Genomic DNA, 20,687 nt, shown 5'->3' on the forward strand with positions numbered 1-20,687 from the left:
GTGGAATACTTCTTGTATCACTACAAACTCTCCCGTTTTTGAAACAAATGAAACACCCAGGGCTATTATCCAACGCCTTGTCTGGAACCAGACCAGCCGAAACAAGGACAGGATGCAGAATAAACGCCTCCCTTCACGCAGTACTAAACAACAGGCATTGTTTGCTACACCCACACCGGTTCCAAACAACAACAACTACCACCTATAACGCAGAATTCCCTCTGTCACAGCTCCAGGAACCTGGAATCATCCCCATCCCCCTCCCAGCACGGTACCCCGTCCCTACCCGCCCTCATCCCCCGGGGTCCCGCGGGATGAGAGCGGGCAGGGACGGGGCACCGGGAAGGTATCGCTGCCCGTTTCACGCCGACCCAGCGCTTCAAGATGAGGAGAAACTCCCCGCCTCGCCACCCCGGCCCGCAGCCACCCCGCAGCCACCCCGCTACCTGCGTCCTCGCGGAACGGCTGCGTCCGGCAGCAGGAACGCCCCGGCGGGGTTATGGCCGCGCACACCCGGGAGGCTTAAAGAGGCGGATGCTTCCTCCCTCTATGAACAGAGGGGTGAGTGCGTGATGGGTGCCGCCATGTTGTACGGCAGCTCCCGGAACGCGTCGCTTCGTCCCTGCCAAGTGTCTCTGGGCGATAGCGAAAATGCCGGCAATTAAAGCTCTTTAAGACGCGTTTTTGACTTTTACAAAGCAAGCAGTCTTTGTCGGGCCTGGGCAACACGAGGGAGCAATCTCCATCAATGGTGTGCAGCGAGACAAGTGCTGGGAACAGGAGGGATTTCCCACTTACAATTTTTTCCCAGAAATATTCATAGAATCATAGAATAGTTTGGGTTGGAAGGGACCTTAAAGATCATCTAGTTCCAACTCCCCTGCCATGAGCAGGGACACCTCCCACCAGACCAGGCTGCCCAAGGCCCCATCCAGCCTGGCCTTGAACACCTCCAGGGATGAGGCATCCACAGCTTCCCTGGGCAACCTGTGCCAGTGCCTCACCACTCTCATGGTGAAGAAATTCTTCCTTATATCAAGCCTACATCTGCCCCTCTCCAGTTTATACCTGTTCCCCCTCGTCCTATCACCGCAAGCCTTTATGAATAGTCCCTCCCCAGCTTACTGGAAGGTCGCTATAAGATCTCCTCAGATCCTTCTCTTCTCCAGGATGAACAACCCCAATTGTCTCAGCCTGTCCTATGGAAGGTGCTCCAGCCCTCTGATCATCTTTGTAGCACTCCTCTGGACCCATTCTATAGCCTTCTTATGTTGAGGATTCCAGAACTGGACACAATACTCCAGATGAAGATTCACAAGAGAGGAATAGAGGGGTCCCTTGACCTGCTGGCCACACTTCTTTTGATGCAGCCCAGGACACAGTTGACCTTCTGGGCTGCGAGCACACACTGCCGGCTCCTGTCGAGTTTCTCATCAACCAGCACCCCCAAGGCCGCCTCTGCAGGGCTGCTCTCAATCACATCATCCCCCATCATGTACTGAAACCAGGGATTACCCTGACCCAAGTGTAGAACCTTACACTTGGCCTTGTTGAACCTCATGAGGTTCTCACAGGCCCACTTCTCCAGCCATGCATAGAATCTTATGCAGATTCTATTACTTTCCAAGGACTAATGTTGTTATGAACTTCACATCAGGCAGATCTCTTGCTAATTTGGAGCTGGCTGCTCACCGCTTGACCTTGCACTTGTGAGAAATACCTGTTCACCAGTAAAATATTGAAAAGAACAAAGTCTCTGAAGCAAAACCAATATTTTTATTTTACAATTTAGCACTGGATCGGATGCCCTTCTAAAAAAGGCATCCCATCTTACAAAAGCAGTAGGTATATATACTAGTTTTATACAAAGAACCACATAAGTCCTTAAAAGAACATATTTTTTTTAGGCTATCCAACCATGCCTGGAGACTCCCTTCAGGTTATCTCTTGACCCAAGACAACTACATCTCACAAGTCAATTAAGCACATCAATAAATTCTCACAGCCCTAAGACAGGTTATCTCTTTACCGAAAACAACTACGTCTTAATAGACAATTAAGCATATCAATAAATTCTTGCACCTCTAAGACAGTGTTTATTCTTTCAGGTTATTTATCCATGTCTGGAGATTGTCTGCATATTATCTCTTGATACAAGACAGATTTACATTACAAGATAATTAAAAATACAAACCAGCTGTAGCCAAACTTACAATTAATTCTCACACTTGAGAGAGGGAAAGGCTGCAGAGGTGATCACAGAAGACGACTCTGTTCAGCACAAATCACACAAGACATTATCATCATCAAAGAATGGATAGCGCTTGGAAAAACACCCATTTTAAAGAAAACACCTTATCAGAGGGACAGTCTGACTAACTTTCAACAAAATTACAATTACTTGGATGAAACTTTACTTTAGCTTAAATCAAAAATATTCCACTTTTTATAATAGTAACTACTTCTCGTATCAAGGGCTCGCATGGGTGGCCAGGTGGATGCTCGCAGTCCCACACGGGAGCAGTGCAAGTAGGCAGGGCCAGGGTGACCACAGCCAAGTGTGGGAGCAGCAGCTGGTGAGTGTGCAGGCACAGGTGCTGCCCCATAAACAATGGGAATAAAACCACAGGAAAATGAGCTCGTCTTAGAAGATTTTTGAAGTGAGGAGATAAGCTTGTAGCTTGCAATTAGGAAGGGGTTGATAAGCAAACACAGGCAGACCAGAGTATAAAAAACAATGTAGCCACCTCCAAAGTGGCAAACTGGAAGAAAACAAAAAGAGAAAAATTGAGTGGAAAGGATTAACTTTAACAGGGGAACAACTATGGCAAAGCTGGTATTTGGGGAACAAGTAGGAAGGTTAGGACCATGACAGTACACCACATGGACAATGACCAGCCAGCTGCCATATTCAGGGTTACTGTCAAGATAGTCAAACCAAAACCAAGTTTCCAGCCCAAATTCCACTGCAACAGAAAGGAATCTGAACACCTAATTTCTTCCAATTCCTTTGCAATTCCCAATGTTTCCCAGTCTGTTGGAATCCAAGCTGGCTGCATTTGGTCAAAGGAGATACTGAAACCACAGGAAATACTGCTTTAAAGTATTTTGGCAGTCGGTATTAAACTTCGTTTTGTTCTAACTTTGCCACTTGCAACGTCATAATCAAGGTAGGAGGCTCTCCCTAGCAGAGACTTGGCAATTTAGCAGACTGATTGTCCAAGGGGTGAAACAAAGCAGCTAATGGCTGTCATCAGGCAAAAACCTCTATGGAAGCAGTATTTTTTTCTGTCTATAGGTGCACACTCACTTACAACACCCCACCACCCCTTTTAATTTTATCTCTGGAATGAGGTAAGGACCAATGGATAACAAACAGTTGGTTTCCAGAACACTTCTCAGAGCAAATAAGGCCCTCTCCCTATCAGAAATAAGATGACCAGGCACTTCAAGCATAAACAGCTGTCTGTTCTAAGGACCTGATCTAAGCCCAGGATGGTGCACTCATTTCAGGTCTCACCAGTGGTGGGGTGACATCAGGAAACTTTTTTTTCATTGATTCATTTCTGTATTTTAACATAAAAATGCTTTATACCTGAGAATCACAAGTCCTGTACAGCAAGTCTCTCTGCACAGCTCCTCAGTCTTGCTCTACAGTGAAGAAATGTTACGGTTTTTTATATTTATTGACTGGGGGTTATGAAGCAGTGCAATCCGCCCCACTGTAGTAACTCGCACATCTTAGCTCTGGTTCATTCTCCTCTACAGGGAAGGGCTGCATCGCCCTTACAGTGACAGCCTGGCCACAGCTTCTCCATCCATCCCCTATGCTCCTGTGCACTGGACACAGCTGACCAGTTGAAATGGACATCATGGAACAGGCACCAGTGCAATTCTGAAGCTCATCATATGACTCATGCTTAGGGGAATAGTGCATCAGGTGCTCAGGAGAAAAAGTCTGAATCCAACAGAGTTCCAGCAGTCAGATGGATGTGTTCCCTCTCTCCCCCTGCCATGTATAATGGTTTTTTTTTCCACTGGTACTGTAATCCAACATAAACCTGGAGTGCCACCTGGAAGGGCAGTCCGACATTTCCTGTTCAACCCGATTAACTGCTCCCTCCCTGCTCCCTTGCTCCAGCACCAGCATTTCTGTAATGACAGGGTCAGAGAATCGGGGAACTGATCCAGCTGTAAACTAGTTCAAGGAAAAAAGTTAACATCTAGGAACACAGCGGACTTATTTCAAGGTCTGAGTGACTGGAAGGAGACTGAAGAAACTGATGTGCCTGGGGTAGGGAAGGCATTTGTAAGAGAATCAGAGCTCAAAGTGAGCTCAGAATAGCAACAAAATCTGAACAAAACTACAAAGTTTGTTCATAGTTGCACCCATTTGTAATAAACTGTCATCCACACAGAAATCAGAAATAGGCCAGTTTTTCCTTTTACAAATTGTTCATTTCAGTTTCTAAGGTAATAAGAGCTTAAGTATAAAGTTACAGAAGAAAACAATAAAATAACACAGCATTTACTATACAGTGTAAGTCTCAAAGAGAAGGTGCTATATAATAGAATCACCAAGTCTAACTTTTCTACAGTAACAGGATTGGGTCCTTGGCTGCACCTAAAGCCTTTATTTTTCATGGCATCACTGACAAGGAGTCCTGTAAACCATGAGTCTCTAACAGCTTGTCTTACTACCTACATTGCCATTTATTCAAGTATAAAGGTTAAATTAAAAATAAATGAAAGCAACTGATGCATGAGTGCACTTTGGCAAAAAAAGCAAATTCCCAAAGCCTGATGGGGACATTGCTGAAGATAGGAAGGTAACCGAGTCAGTAGACACCAACTGCTGGCTTAGCCTTACTTAAGAGAAATCTGTTGCAACAGGTAACTATAAGCCTTTACATGTTAAACAACAAGATTTATTTCTCTCTCTCTGTAGCCTGATTTGAAATCTCAGCAGAGGCCTCCGTCAAAAGGCTCATTTTTAGCCTGATTTCCTAAGGAAAGAAGGCTTATGCAATTACACTGTTGGTGTTTCTGCCTGTGGGCTCCCTCTTCTCCCCATTTCCTTGCCTAGAAAGCATGTTTAAGCCATTGCCCAATCTCATCTAAATTTGTACAAAGGTAGCTTCTGTGAAATGCAGACCAAACAGATGAAACAAATCCTAATAAATCCATCACGCAAAAAAAGGCAAGTGATGTGCAGACAGTGCTTAATATACATACAGAACCCACACAGCAGTGCCACATCAGGTCTAGTCCATAGGAAACCAGGCTTCACTTCTGATGATCACAGAATAAAAATTATTTTTCTATTAGATTAGCTCATCTTTTAACAGGGAGAAGACAAGGGTAAATTACTTGGTGTTCAAAGAAAAATCAATGGCAGTGGAATATGAAAGGAAAGTCTCCAGTCAGGACTCAAATTGCTGTTAGCAGAAAATGAGCAGAGCACTGCGTGTAGTCCCCACTAGCTCATTAATAACACTTCCTGGGTCCCCATCCCAAGCTGCAGAAGAAAGCCAAGACTCACATTTCAACTCCTAATGTGATTTATCTTCCTCTGTCAATGCTAGTAACCCCATGACTACATATTCAAACAAGTCATTTTGAGCAGGGTTTGTTTTAACAGGGCTGATACCAGGGAGGCAGTAGAACCGCTTCTTTAATCAAAAAAGTCAGAATGAGATCAGTTTCGATCAACTGTGAAGGCACATCCTAGAGGTGGGGTTTCATGCTGCAACAAGGTGGATAGAAGGTTTAGCTCCTATTGAAAACTGAAAAGGCTTCTCCTTCTACTGAGGCACTTTTCTACTGCTTCAACTCTGCAAACACTGGTAACAGTTTGATTCAAGGAATTAAGCAAGCAGAAAGCTAGCAAACCAAAAAATACAGTTTTCTTCTGGTTTAACACCTTGGACTAGCTTACCATAGAACCATATCTCAGTGAAACTCCATCCTAAGCCAAAAGATGAATCAGTGGTAACTCACCACAGTGATCTGCTAGAATTTGCAGGTTTTGCAAAGAATCTGAAAACAACCAGCTCTCAGAGGTGTGGGCTGCCAGATTGATCCCATGAGGATGAGTTATAGTAACATTCATCATCAATGTATTTCTTCATTAATTGCCAACTTTTTCATTGCTTATGTAGAGAGAAATTTCACAATTCCATTTCTTGAAGACCTGCTTAACTTACCCCACTGGTTCAGTTCCAGAAGACACGCTAAGTTGGCCTCGCAGTTAACTGCTGCTGAGAAGGTGACATTCCTCATCTCCAGAAACTCCACTCCCAGCTGGGCGCTCCTGCCTAGCCTGTGCCAATTTTGGCACACAATATGACACCTCCAGGAGCCAAATGAACTCAGTAAACTGGTAGACAAACAGGTCCAATGAGTCGCAGCATCAGTACACAAGAAAGGGACAGAACATGCCCATGAAGAATAAAGCCACCTTTAAGTGGGCACAAGTCATTAGATTGGCTCAGCTGTGCACTAAAGCTACATCTTTAGATGAAAAGCCCTGAGGAGCAATGTTTGAGGGAACAATGCTTGTTTTTCCACCTTTCTGGACTGCGAAATTAGTAAGCAAAAGAGGAAAAGCCCAGAAACCATCTGATTCCTACTAGAGGTAATAAACTCCACAAGCCAAAATATTAAAAAAAGAAAAGGATATGGCTAAAATATGACATCATCTTCTTGGTTCAACTTCTGCTTCAATTTCTCCTCAAAAATAGGAAATGGTATAAATAAATAGAAGCCTTGACCTACTCCCACTTTCCTCTCTAGCAAATGGCCTCTCCATTTCCACTCTGCATTAACAGAGTAAAAAAAAATTGTATTTAAATCTCATCCTCTCTGACCCGACACAATCAACCATGATTCACTTAGTATCTTTTCCTTTTACCTATTTAAGCCTTCCTTCCAAGTATTCCTTGACAGACTGTCCTCGTGCTTTCTCACAGGTCAGTATCCTTGGTTTTCTCCTCCCACATCATCTTCAAGTTCTCATCCAAAATACAAATACAACTGAAATCTCTCTGCAGATGATTTGCAGGTGTGTTTCTTTCCCCAGGGCTATCTCCCTTTATCCAAACTCAAATCGCAGCCTTTCCCCCTTTTCTCTGGATGATTAACAGGAAATTAAAGCTCATCAGAGCTAGAGCACGGTTCTTCTCTGAAAGTCCTCTTACCGTCTTCCTTATGCCTATCTGTGGATAACATCACCGGCCTACCTGCCACTCGAGCTTGTATGTCAATTGTTCTACCTGAAACCTCTTTGTAGATCCTAGCACCCGAGGTACATCTTAACTTTAGACTTCTTCTATATGGCATCTTTAAGACACAGTCATTTGATCCATCAATGCAACTAAGACCCTTGTTTAGGTTTCTTGCTTCCATGCCTAGACTGCCCCAATACATCCCCTTTCAGCATTAACCAACATAGCTTGTAAAACAACAGTCATTAAATGCTGCAAATGCCATGATCTGACAATAAGAGTAAAGTCGACTGTAGGCCTCCTAATAATGATCAAATACACCACAGCCATCAAATGCAAACCACTAATGCAATTTAACTCATTCTACTGATTCAAATTTGTTCAGAAAAAGTGTTGGAGAATTTTGTACCAGCAGACATTAAAGCCAGATCAGTTATTGTCAGTTCTTCCAGAGGCAGAACAAAAACCCTGTAGCATGGGCAGAAGCTAATGCAAGAGCAATGTGACACCATGGCCATACCTGATCCAGGTCAGTTTAGTACTGCTGGGAGACTGGGCTGTGCACAGCCCTGGAATTAGCAAACCTAAAACCACAACCCAAGATTATTTACATAGATCATTACTTTGACCACATCACTTCTCTCTTTGAAGCATTCTGCTAGTTCCCTCTTCTGAAGTGCATCAAACATTACTTACACATCTTCATTTCCAAAAGCCTCTACAGAAAGTCACCGTCCTCTTCATTATCTCCTATTTCCTTTCCAGTTGACTCCTCCCCTCTGTTGCTGACTTGTTGAATTTCCAGTCAAAACAGTTTTTGCGCTTTATTTCGTGCTTCTTGAGGCATGGAGGAGACTATAAACAGTCTACAGAATTAAGCTGCTCATACAGTGGTTACAAAGAGACCCTGCCTTACTCTGCTAATTGAGCCCAGCCAGACTCAATCCAATTGCTTTGTGACACTCAGACTCAGTACAGCAGCCTGTGTGCTAACATGTCCAACAGAACAGGAACTTGATGAAGTCCTATTTGTTTGACTAGGTGCCATCCATTTGAAGCTGCAGAAGGTTCCTATTAAGGTAGAAAAAGATGCTTCACAGATGCTACTTCAGCATGACTCAAGCCAATAGTGTATTCGTTTCGAAGAGATTACAACACTGGGGTATTAACACAGCAGCACATTACTTTCACAGAAAAATGTTACCAGCATAGGTCATGATCATTTTCCTAGGTGTTACATATTTTCAAAGTTAATTCAAACAAAGGCACCAGAGAGCAAAAAGAATGCTTACCAACACTTTTTGGGTTTTTTTAATATATACATTCATGTGAGAAAATATCGCCTTTAGCAGAAGAGATTGTTAGTCTTCTATAATTTTTCTTTCAAATTCTGACAACGTAGTGTCTTCTTTCTGATTACTTGCAAGTGTGCTTTACAAGAACCTCATTTAAATATTTCCTGAAAATCCTAGCACCGGAGGATTAGGAAATAATTTTATTTCTATTCATCCATCCACAGAGCTTTCCTAAAGACTGGATCTAGAACATGAAGAAAAAGCACTGGGGATTTTATTGTGTTGCATTTCAAATAGAAGGCTTCTATACCTATTTATTTCAATACAGAAAACAAAGATATCCAATCTGAACAATACTTTAGGAAAGAGGGAAAAAAATGAATTGTGATAAAAGTGACAGCTGCAGTGTTCAAGGCAAGGCTGGATGAGACTTTGAACAACCTGACCTAGTGGAAGGTCTCCCAGCCCATGGCAGGGGGGTTGGAAATGGATGATCTTTAAGTTCCTTTCTAACCCAAACAATTCTACGATTCTGCAGTTCTGTAACCTATTTCTGGAAGGCTCTCAGGTCATATGGTGACGTGAGCTGTATGAAAATTATAGAGGAGAAATGGAATACAAACTAACAGACTCAATTTAGAGTCTATAGATAGAAAAATGTAATGCCATTTGTCTATGTTGGCAATTCAGAAGTGAGAAACGGTTTCTGATACAATTGTAATAATGCAGAATTTCATGGCACGCAAGCAAAAAAGCTCTAAAATATGACTTATAACAGTGCAAATTACCTGTGTTTGAAGCTAAGGTAATAAACAGAAATCACGATGAACAGCCTCTCTGTGCTGAAGCTTGCTGGATATGTTACATAGCAATAGCTGGCCATCAACAACTGTAAAAATCTGCATATAGCTCAGACAAAGGAGAGATTAAGTGTTCTTTAACTTCAATATTTACATCGTTAATTATCATTATAATAGCAAACAGTTCACAGACTGTGCCTGGATTTTCCTCTCAAATTACTATTATACCTTTAATTAAGTTCTGATACTTACAGCCATTGGTAATCTATGGAAAAAGGTTATGTACAAAGTTGAACTGTAAAAAATGTTCTTACTTTCTTAGATTTTGTTACATTCTTTTTATTCTGATTAGAAACAAACAGTTTGTCATTTGCTTTTATTATATGTTAAAAGTAAGACTATAGTGTTGTCAACTAAAAAGCATGGTTTATATGATTCCATGTTCTTTCTGTGATCTTAGCCAAGAAGGATCCCAAAGCACTTGACATTATAATGAAAACATTTCAGTTTGTACTAAAGAGCTGTCACTGGAGCATGGCAGCGATCTGAGGGTACTCAGTAACACTGCCACACCACAGAAGGAGTTTATCTGTTTGTTTTAAAGTTTGGAGACTCCTAATTCCTAGCAGGTGCAGTCCCAGACAATGAAGGCCAGTACTCTCAGGTTAATTCCTCACCTTCTGGAAACTTTATCTTCCCTAGGTACTGGTGGCAGTTCACCTGCAGGCCTCAAAGTTTCAGGCTGCAGGTCTGGAACTAATCACCTTGTGCGCAGGGAGTCCCTGGCCAGGTACCACGAGGTGGGACAGGGGGCAACACGCTGTGCCTCGCCGGTGTTACTCTCCCAGCAACGCTCTTGTCTTCCATGGTATCAGGCATTACATGCAAAGGTGTTGTGAGAGACAAAAGACACTTGTCCCCACAAATGCATAGGTCAGGGTGTCATAAAACAGTGAAGACCAACACAGATCAGTTCCACCTGCATAGCCATCTGCCTCGTGGGGGTTTATTGAGAGTGAAAGGCACGAAGAAAATTCACCTGTATTTCTGACAGTCTCCTGGGGCCAAGTCCAGAGGGATCTCCTTATTGGAGAAGGGACAACCTTCCCAGTTCCAGCATTGCTTGAGCAGGAGATTAAGCAAGAAAACCTCAGAGAGACCTGCAGAAACTGTCATAAAGAAACCAGGACGCAGTCTTTGGAGGTGCGTCAGGGGACAAGCCGCAGGGCAGAGGGCACGCAGTGGGGGCATCGCTTTCCTAGAATCATAGAATACAATCACAGAATAGTTTGGGTTGGAAAGGACCTTAAAGATAATCTAGTTCCAACACCCCAAAAAAGATAATCTAGTTCCAATCCCACAAAGAACATCTTTTAAGTTCCAACGCCCCCCAAAAGATCATCTAGTTCTAACCTCCCAAAAAAGAACATCTGGATCCAACCCCCCCTAAAAAGATCTAGTTCCAACCCCCCAAAAAGATCAACTAGTTCCAACATCCCCAAAAAGATCACCTAATTCCAACGTCCCCAAAAAGATCACCTAATTCCAACGTCCCCAAAAAGATCACCTAGTTCCAACTCCCCAAAAAAGACCATCTAGTTCCAACCTCCCAAAAAAGAAATCTGGATCCAACCCCCGAAAAAAGATCATCTAGTTCCAACCTCCTAAAAAGATCATTTAGTTCCAACCCCCCCCAAAAGATCATCTAAGTTCCAACCCTCCAAAAAGATCATCTAGTTCCAACCTCTCTTTCCCCGGGTGACGGGGCACGGGAGAGGTCCCTGTCCCCTCCCCTCGCTCGATGACCGTTCGCGGCAGCACCTGCCCGGCCTTTCGGGTCGTTGTGGGCGGCGGGCAGCGACCATCCCTCGAGGCAGGGGGGACCCTGAATTCATCCGTCGCCACGGGGGCGACTTGAAAAACCGTCGCCGCCGCCGCCGCTGTGTGGCCGGGGCGGGCGTCGCGGCTTGAGCTGCGGGAGGGGAGCGGGGCGGAGCCAGCGGGATCAGGAAGCGGCGGAGTGTCTAACACCTCTCTGCCATGGCTGGCTAAAGAAAAAAAGAATCTTCATAACCATAACAAGGGGGGGAAGCGGGGGAGGGGCAGGAGGGGCGGCGGCGGGATGAAGCGTCGCGGCATGCGGTCCGTGGTGGGGTTCCTGTCCCGGCGGGGCGTGGAGGGGGACCCCCTGCTCACCCACGACTTCCAGCGGAGACGCCTGCGGGGATGCAGGAACCTCTACAAGAAGGACCTCCTGGGCCACTTCGGCTGTGTCAATGCCATTGAATTCTCCAACAATGGAGGGCAGTGGCTGGTCTCAGGTAAAAAGCGGGCGCTCCCCGTCCCTCGCCCCCCCTCCTCCACGGAAAGCATCTTCCTCCTCCTCCTGGCGGGGGGGGGAGGGCAGCCGCGGCGGCTCTCCGAGTCCTTCCTCCACCCCTCCGGTGCCCGGGAATAACGTTTCCTAAAGTACAGATCTAAAATGGTTGACAGGTTTTAAATTCTACTGTTATTGAGGCGGGGGGGAGCCCCGAACAAAGTTTGAAGGAGAGCGTTTCCAGGGCGAGGGGGGAAGCGGGGCTGCCCCTTATTTGCTGCTCGCCTGTTTTTTCCCCCTTAGAAGGTGAATTTTAGTTCCTGTTTTTCTCCCCTTAAAGGTGGATTTTAGTTCCTGTTTCCCCCCCCCTTAAAGGGGGATTTTAGTCCCGGGGGGCTGGTGGGAAGCGCCCGCCCTGTTTTCCCCCCCCCATAAAGGAGGGTATTTTGGGGGGGGGGGGAAAGCGATGGGAAGCGGCCCCCGAGCTGCATTGTGGACACCGGTGACATTTGTCAGCGCGGGGGGGGTCGGTCACTTCGGGGCCACCCCCCCACCCTCCGCCGTTCTGTCTTAGGGGAGGGTTTTGTTTTATTCCTCGTTCTCGTGTTGCGGGGGGGGGGGCGGTGCGTGTGTTGTGGTGTCGGTGTTTTTTTGGGCTCCATCCCCCCGCGGGGATGCTGTCAGGTGGGAGGGAGGCACGGGCTCGGCGTCAGCTGCCACAGCGGGGTCGGAGCCGCTGTGTCTGCGGCCAAAGGGGCTGCGGCCAGCCGGGTCCCCCCCTTCCCGGCGGCGCAGGTGCCTCCTTCCCTCCGGGCTCGGCGGGGGAAGGCGGCAACGCGAGGCCGGGGCCTGTCCGGGCGCTGCAGGCCGCGGGCGGGGGAACCGCAGGGCTCCGGCACTATCGTGGCGGCTTTGTTGAGAGCCGGGTCCCTCCCTGGGTGAGGGGGAGGATGGGCGACAGGGGCAGAGGCAGGTCTGTCCCGCGGGGATCGGTCACAGCTCGAGAAACGACACGAGCGGTCGGTAAAAAGTTATTAAGACCGTTTGGTCACCTTTAAGAGAGGGCAGAATGGAAACACCACAGAAATATAGAGGGGAAGGTGATGCACCGAGACCTTCCCAAATCTAACTTTCTTGCCTGAAGAAACTTAAAAGTCTGGTGATTTCTGGAATAAGCGTCTACGAGGGATCTCAGTGTTACTGTCAGGCATTATTTCATCTTCTCCAAGCAACTTTTGAGATACACATCCATTCATCTGTGCAGTGCTACAGACTAAGGGAAGAGTGGCTGGAAAGCTGCCTGGAGAAGGACCTGGGGGTGTTGGCTGACAGCCGACCGAACATGAGCCAGCAGTGTGCCCAGGTGGCCAAGAAGGCCAATGGTGTCTTGGCTTGTATCAGAAACCGTGTGGCCAGCACATCCAGGGAGGTTATCCTGCCCCTGTACTCGGCACTGGTGATGCCACACCTCGAATCCTGTCTTCAGTTCTGGGCCCCTCGCTACAAGAAGGATGTTGAGGCTCTGAAGCGTGTCCAGAGAAGAGCAGCTAAGCTGGTGAACGGGCGGGAGAACAAGACTTACAAGGGGCGCCTGAGGGAGCTGGGGTTGTTTAGCCTGGAGAAGAGGAGGCTGAGGTGAGACCTTATTACTCTCTACAACTACCTGAAAGGAGGTTGTGGAGAGGAGGGAGCTGGCCTCTTCTCCCAGGTGACAGGGGACAGGGAACAGGACAAGGGGGAATGGTCTCAAGCTGTGCCAGGGGAGGTTCAGACTGGATATCAGAAAACACTTTTTCACAGAAAGGGTCATTGGACACTGGCAGAGGCTGCCCAGGGAGGTGGTTGAGTCATCATTCCTGGGGGTATTTAAAGTATGGGTAAACGGGGTCCTTAGGGACATGGTTTAGTGGCAGATAGTAATGGTTGAACTTGATGATCCAAAAGGTCTTCTCCAACTTGGTGATTCTGAGATTTTGTGATCTTGTGAATATACGTATATATATTCATACGGGTACATATGTGTATGTGTTTTGGAAGGAAATGCAGATTTCATCTATTCTGAAATCCCAAGATGTGCTGGAGTTGGCACGCTGGTTTGTACTGGTCCTTTTCCGCTAGTAACTATAGCTCTGTATTTCTACTTACAGAGTGCTAGAAAGAGCTGAAGGACATCTATTATTGATCTTTTGTTTTCCATAATAAGTTATGGAAACACCATCAGTGTTTTCTCTTCTTGCTCAAGAAAGCCTCAGGAGACACTTCAGGTCTTGTCATATCATTGATGTGCTTACCTATGTTGACATCCATTCTTTAGGTAGAAGCATAAAATGTTGAGGGCTATTGGGGACATTTGAGAATTTTGTCCAAGCTGCCTGAATCCAGGTAAGTGCAGTGGGTGAATGGAGGCAGATTTCCCATCAAGTGGACATCTAAAGAAGCATATATAAAAGGAACACTTTCAAGCCATGTCCAGTTTTCAATTTCCTAACTTTTCATAAGGCTACAGAATGTTTAAAGGGGACAAGCTATTCCTCTGTATGTAGCAAATAAATGGTACTAGAGCTCTACCCTCCTAAATTTCATGAGATGACTAGGAAGCAAGTTAAAAAAAAAAAAAAGGAGGCGGGGGTTGGGAGAGGATGCTTAAGTTACATGTGTTAGCAGTGCACAAACTGCGGATAATTAAGAACAGACTGCCTTAAATCTGATCTTGTACTGATGCCCTGAGAAAATAAAGAGCTCTGAGTCTGGTAACTGTTTTTAACAAAGTTTTATGTTATCTGTGACTGTAAGATCTAGAATACTTTATGTGACATAGCAACAGCAGGCAGGTGCTTTGTTCTTCAGTCAAGAATTAAAAATTGAAAGGCAAGAGATTTGTGGATACTGTCTTAAATTTCAAGTGACTATAAGCCCAGGTTCCCTTAAAATTACACTCCAAACACTCCTTTTTTTAAGGCCATGCTTCATCTTAAAACTCTGAGAAACAGCAAAAGCAGGAAAAAATAGTGAGTTCAGATGAAAAATAAAGGAAGGATATAAGCTGCCGTTAATCTGAAGTTTTCTACAAGAGTTTCTTCAGAAGACTTCCAAATGCAGATAAAGCCTTAGAATAGATGACATGTGAGTCTCTCCTCCCTCGAAATAGTCAGTGTGCTGAGGTAAGGATGAGATGTTAATGCTTCCATCTGCGCTTATAGGAGCTAACGGAGTTAACAGGGATATTGGAGTGCGTGAAAACAGAGAATGCAAGCAGTCTTTTCGGTTGTTCGGTGTTAAGTAATATGTATATTCTTAACCCAGAGAGGTCTGCTTCAGCTAACTGACTTGTTAATAACTTGGGACGTTTTTAGAGATGTTTTAAGTACATCTGATACCGTGCGTTCATAGTGGCTATACTGATGCCATTTAATGCTAGCCTGCATCCAAATTAGTACTGTTCTCATCAGTGTTGTCTGGAATGCTTCTTTTTGGGGGGGCGGTGGAGGGTGGGGGGTAAGTATCCCACTTTTGGGTTCTTTTTCCATATGTATCTCCTAGAAGCAAGTCTGTGAGGCTAATGATTACTGTTTCAAGTAAACATATCAAACTGCTTAAACAGGGCTTATATTACAGTTCCAGATAGTTTTCCCATTAGGATTTTGGAGAGAACCTCAGTGTAGACTGGCCTCAGCAGGCTTTTTGAAAGCATATTTGATATCTTAACTTCTTTAAATCTTGCTGTGCAGATGACACATTTAATAGTGATTAGTTTTGCTACTAACCATACTTCCAAGTAAAAAAGTTGAGGTCAACAAGCTGGGCTGGGGGGCAGTCCCTAGGCTTTTGCTGTGCCTGCGTGGAACTCAACAGTATCACTTTAGAGAGTGGGAGAAAGAGAGAAGGAGAGAGAGACACTAATGTTTTGGGTCAGGAGTGCTACAAGAAGCAATGAGCATAAGGACAAGAATTAGAGAAAACTGAGAGAAATGAAAGGAAGAGTTGGATACTCGGGAGAAGATGGAATGTGACAGGTGGAAAAGACCTCTGTCTGTAGAATGACACGAGGGAAGCTTAACATATAAGAATGTGTGTAATATGAGGCTGAGGGAACTGGAGTTGTTTAGCCTTGAGAAGAGGAGGCTGAGGAGAGTCCTTATTGCTCTCTTCAACTACCTGAAAGGAGGTTGTAGAGAGGAGGGAGCTGGCCTCTTCTCCCAAGTGACAGGGGCCAGGACAAGGAGGAATGGCCTCGAGCTGTGCCAGAGGAGGTTCAGACTGGATATCAGAAACAAAATTTTCACAAAAAGGGTCATTGGGCACTGGCAGAGGCTGCCCAGGGAGGTGGTTGAGTCCCTATCCCTGAAGGTATTGAAAAGGCTGATAGATGAGGTGCTCAGAGACATGATTTAGTGGTTGATAGGAATGGTTGGACTTGATGATCCAAGAGGTCTTTTCCAACCTGGTGATTCTATGATTCTAACTGTATAAGTGGGCTAGTATCAGTTAAAACTAGCTACTGGACGGAGTTGAAAGGGTTTTTTTTGACAAAACATGTCTTTGCAACACTTTATATGCTAGGTGGGGTATTCTTCTGTTAACACTTTGAGACACACATGACTGTCCCTGCAAGGAAATTAAATTCACCATGCGATGACGCGCAACTGACTTCTTCCCTCAGATATTCCAAGCATCTTCTGCAATTTAACTTCTTAAAAATTGTCTTTACTTAGTCTATATAATAGGCTTTCTTTCCCTCATCCTCAAATTTAGTGGTTATGTTTTCCTGTTTGTTTATCTGTCATTTTTCATGACTGCTATCTCTCATAAACATAAGTATCGTTATCGGAACCTTCCTTTTTTTTTTTTTCCCCCTACTTAAAACTGCACTTTCAAGATAACTTCTGGGGAGTCCTGTAATCTGAAGTTTACTTAATCCATGCACATGTTCTTTTTCTCTCGCCTTTTTTTTTTTCCTCACCAGATAATGCAAAAACTAATAGCTCTTCTGTGATCGTAAATTTGTAGACATTGAATAAAGTACTGGAAATTCACCTGTTGTTTGGTTACCATGTAAATCAGAAGAAGCATGAGCCTAAAATAGGGTTGTGGGGTGACTTTAGCAGAGGTAGCAAAATATTTCTTCTGATGTAAGGGGAGTATGTATCGAGTATTTTTGTAAGAGTGGCAGTCTTGATCTTAGCCTGCTCATATCAAACAGAATTCTGCGTGAGGAGGGATCTTAGGTCCAGTTACTACACGATGCTTTCATTAATGTGAGAAATTATAGAATGTAAAGGTGGTACCAGAAAAGGCACCAATAATTTAGAGGATAGGAGTTGAATTTTAAGTTAATTAAGAATCGTTACCTGGAAGAAATGTCTTGTGGTTTGATAGAGACAAGTGTAGTCTACAGCATGTGAATAAAAATGGTCACCTCTTCAAATATACGATGAGACTAGACCATAGTCATGTACAAGAGGATCTGAATGTGATAATAGATTACAACATAAATATCATTAGGTGTGATAAAGCGTGTGACATAATCTTGCTTTATTTGGTGCTGTGGGGGCCTCAAATGGAGCACAGAGCTCAATTTTTGCCACTGCTTTGAGAAAGATGTGGCTGAACCAGAGAAAGTTCAGGAAAGTGCACAAAGAATGATCAGAGGTCTAGAAAAATAAAAGCCTGAAAGAAAGGGATCCATTTAGTCTACAGAAAGAAAAGCCAATTAGAGATGCAAGTCTTAAGCTGCAGAAAAGTGTTTTTAATTATTATTACATAAAGTTGTCAACTCTTGTCTGTCCACTGGGAATAGGACAAAGAAATGGTCTTAAATTATAGAAAGTAAGTTTTTGGGATGCTTTTGGATTTTCATGCTTCTGCTTCATCCTGTAGTTCATTCACTTATTTCTTCTCTCTGTAGTGTGGCACTTTTATGGCTTAAAGTCATTAACTGGTAGGAAGCGTCTGAACGGGGGGAAGGAATAGGGAGGGAGACATTTTCCTGACAGTTGATTTCCTGCCAGGCCAGCTTCTGTAACCTACTCACCCTCTGGCTGCATCACCGCCAAATACAACAGGAGGGAAGATGGTAGGAGGACATGGCAAGGGGGAGTGGGATTATATGTAAGGTCAAACTGCACCCTCAGGCTAGATATTAGGATAATCTGCCTAATGGCAAGGATAATGAAGCACTGAAATAGGCTGCCTAAGGAGGGTGTGAAATCTACCTCAGTGCTGTTTTTTTAAGAACAAACTAGGCACACATATACTGGGAGTAATTCTGATGCTGTTTGGCCTTTTGCTCATGGCCAGGGTCAACTAAGTGATCAATTTCTTGGAATACTGTCTGATCCCACTCTGTGCTTCCTGTAACTGCTTGAGTAATCAATCTCATTGACAAGCAGTAGGAATAATCTTTTATGTTATGGTTTGGAAATGTTGCCCACTTGCCAAGTAGGTTCTTCAGTGACTGGGCCTGGTATGTGGGAGACAAAGAAGAGTGGTGGTCTTTCTTGAGCTTTGCCCACAATCAGCAGGGTTAATGCACCTTAAAACTGCAGGTTTTAAGTCCCAACTGGTGTGGTTTTCAAGTGCTTCTGTCAGCACACAAGAGCTCAAGTGTGTTTCATGAGCTATGCAGATACTGTTTAGACTAGCTTTGTTTTTGGCAAGGGTATATTCTGACCCTCTTTGAACCATCTTAGGATTAATAGGAACAGTCTTGGACTACAGATGGAACACTGTTAATATAAGGTAGAGTCTTCTTCCAGATTTGATTGTGTATAGATTTCGTGCTTACCTATTTAGAAGGTAAGCAGATCAGGAAACTTTTTTTGGGGGGGAAGAATTAGTCCAAAAGGAGGGCAAAACTACTATGTTTTGGCTCAGGAACTGTGGAGGCAGTGAGCTGTTTGTGCAGAAATATATGCCATGCTGAGTCATTTGAGACCTGCTCAGTTACCTATAATAGGCATATCGTAACTATAGTGTTTGTCTGTGCTACTTAAAAAACAAAAAACCAAAAAAACCCCAAAACCCTAAGCCAAAACACAATAAAAGAACTTTTTGGGGGGAGCCCTTCTAGACCCCGCTCCCCCCCGCCCTAGTCTTGGGGTATTCAGTATGCACAAACCATTTTGGAATAGGCAAACTACAAGGAAGAAAAGGCACTTTTATTCTGGGAGATCCACTTTGAGTGCAGAGGAATTAGAAGATTGTCAAGGGTGAACACAAAGTGTTTGTGTACTCAAGAATATATTTCAGGATAACTACCCAAATATTTGAAATGCAACCTTTCTTTTTAGGTGTGTTTTTTTATGTATCTTCTGGGTAGAATTCCTTAAACCTACCTACCTTTCTCATCAATGTTAGAAGGCCCAAAACATTAACAAAGTGTTCCAGTGACTTGGGGCAGAGAAGAAATGCGTGTGTGTGTATTCTATGTTCATACGTGCTTGTGAACAAAAACAACTGAATACTGCTCTTCTCTATATCAAGAGTAACTTGGGAAGGTGATAAAATTCTAGCCTCTCTGATCACAAGTACTTCTGTGGTCTGACTTCTTTTCCTCTCTCACTTTGATTTTGAATGTAGAAGCAGGTTTGAACACTGAAGTACTTGACTAATTAAATCTTTTAAAATGTGGTTCCTTTCTGAAAGGTAACTGGAATGGCATTGTATGATTGTTAGCTGGGTCATGCAAACTTTTGCTTTTCTAATTGTCAGTCATGCAGCCGTAAACAGAAGCGGCAAAATAAGAAGTGAAGATATATCTACTTTGTAGATGTCAGATTTATTACTTCTGACACCATGAACTGAAAAATTCCGTGCTCAAAACTTTATGCAGGGCTTCAGTTTCTAGAAGATCTGTGTGTGGAGCCTTGGTGGCTAAGGTATTTTTATATGAGGCCATATATTCAGGTTTCCCGGATGTGTAGTAAACCTGCTGCTGTTGGTATATACTCTGTAATGTGTCAAGAACCTACCCTTGCCATACGTAGTTATTCTCTTTTGGAAAGCGTTGCGGAGTTATCACATTTGTGCAGTGGGCAGTGTGTTTTGAAAAGCTTTGAGTGGCTTCTGCATCACATGTTGTAGAATTGGTGTTTGTGCACAATAAATCCACTGTAAAGTGAAAGCATCTTAATCTGCATTCAATGATGAACTGTGTAGAATGAATGCTATAGGCCTGGAGATACCCATGATTCTTGGGCCTGTAGCTGATGTTGCATAATGTGCATGCAGTTTGTCTGATGAATCACAGTTGCTTTCTACAAAATGTAAAAGCTCTATGTGTTTGCCTTTTCTTTGCTCTCTCCCTGTATACCTGCACATACCTGTGTGCCTATCTCCCTTCTTCCCTCTTAGATTTTAAGAGTCAGGTTTTGGTAGCAGAGATTGCATTTCCTGCTTTATACTTCTCCTGGTTTCAGTCACATAAGACTTGCAGTTTCTTGGGTATGTTTGCCTGCGATTTAACACTTCTTGTTCCCTTCTATGAGGATGTAGAGGCTGGTAAAGTTTTGTTCTGCCGCAGATCCTCCCACGACTGGACACATTGGTAAGGGTTTTTCTTTCTGGTGGAACTGGCCTTAAGTCAGAAGTATTTCTGGAATAGTTGAGTTGGAGTTAGAAGGAAACACATTTCCAACCCAGTTAACATTTTTGTTTTGTTAAACTTTTATGTCTCAGTGGCGCATAAGAGAAATAAAACTGAGGCATGAAACAAGGCTGTAGACATTCTCAAAGACAAGTATGTGCAAAACAATACATAGATGGAGAAGGGACGGAATTACATGAGTGTGGGGAGCCTTTAAAAGCTCCTAAGCTCTGGAACATGTGCCACCAGAGGCAAACATAGTTCTCAGACTTCGGTAGTGTTGGATACTCAGTAGTGGGGCCCTTTGTATTGAAGGCCCATGGGGATCTAGATTTTTGGGAAGAGAGAGACATTTGGATTCAGGAGAAATGGTTGTTTCTAAGCTGGAGGAAGAGGAAACTGGCACTAAAATATGGGAACTTAGAAAAGAGAAGGTAGCGGCAACTTTTAGCGCTGTTACAGGCT

The 20,687-nt window shown here is 44.1% G+C and overlaps 2 protein-coding genes across 6 annotated transcripts in view; one reads left to right on the plus strand and one right to left on the minus strand.

Moving 5' to 3' along the window:
• The window catches only part of EXD2 (exonuclease 3'-5' domain containing 2), a 28,392-nt gene extending 17,040 nt beyond the window's left edge, over positions 1 to 11,352 (minus strand). The window contains exons 1-3 of one of the 5 annotated variants that reach the window (XM_054069077.1): positions 11,066 to 11,351; positions 7,923 to 10,579; positions 447 to 2,762 (exon numbers count right to left, since the gene is read on the minus strand). The gene's annotated coding sequence lies outside the window, so the exon portion shown is untranslated. Of the gene's footprint in view, positions 1 to 446; positions 10,580 to 11,065 lie in introns of all 5 variants that reach the window. The other 4 variants (XM_054069080.1, XM_054069079.1, XM_054069078.1 and 1 more) reach the window with 4 other exon arrangements.
• A 65-nt stretch (positions 11,353 to 11,417) lies between these two features.
• DCAF5 (DDB1 and CUL4 associated factor 5) overlaps positions 11,418 to 20,687 on the plus strand; it is a 73,821-nt gene continuing 64,551 nt past the window's right edge. The window contains exon 1 of the mRNA XM_009564888.2: positions 11,418 to 11,642. Within this exon, the coding sequence (XP_009563183.2) occupies positions 11,444 to 11,642 (199 nt within the window). The 5' untranslated portion in view covers positions 11,418 to 11,443. The remainder of the gene's footprint in view (positions 11,643 to 20,687) is intronic.

Source organism: Cuculus canorus, chromosome 5 (genome assembly GCF_017976375.1).
Source record: "Cuculus canorus isolate bCucCan1 chromosome 5, bCucCan1.pri, whole genome shotgun sequence".
In the NCBI taxonomy this organism is placed as follows: Eukaryota; Metazoa; Chordata; class Aves; order Cuculiformes; family Cuculidae; genus Cuculus; species Cuculus canorus.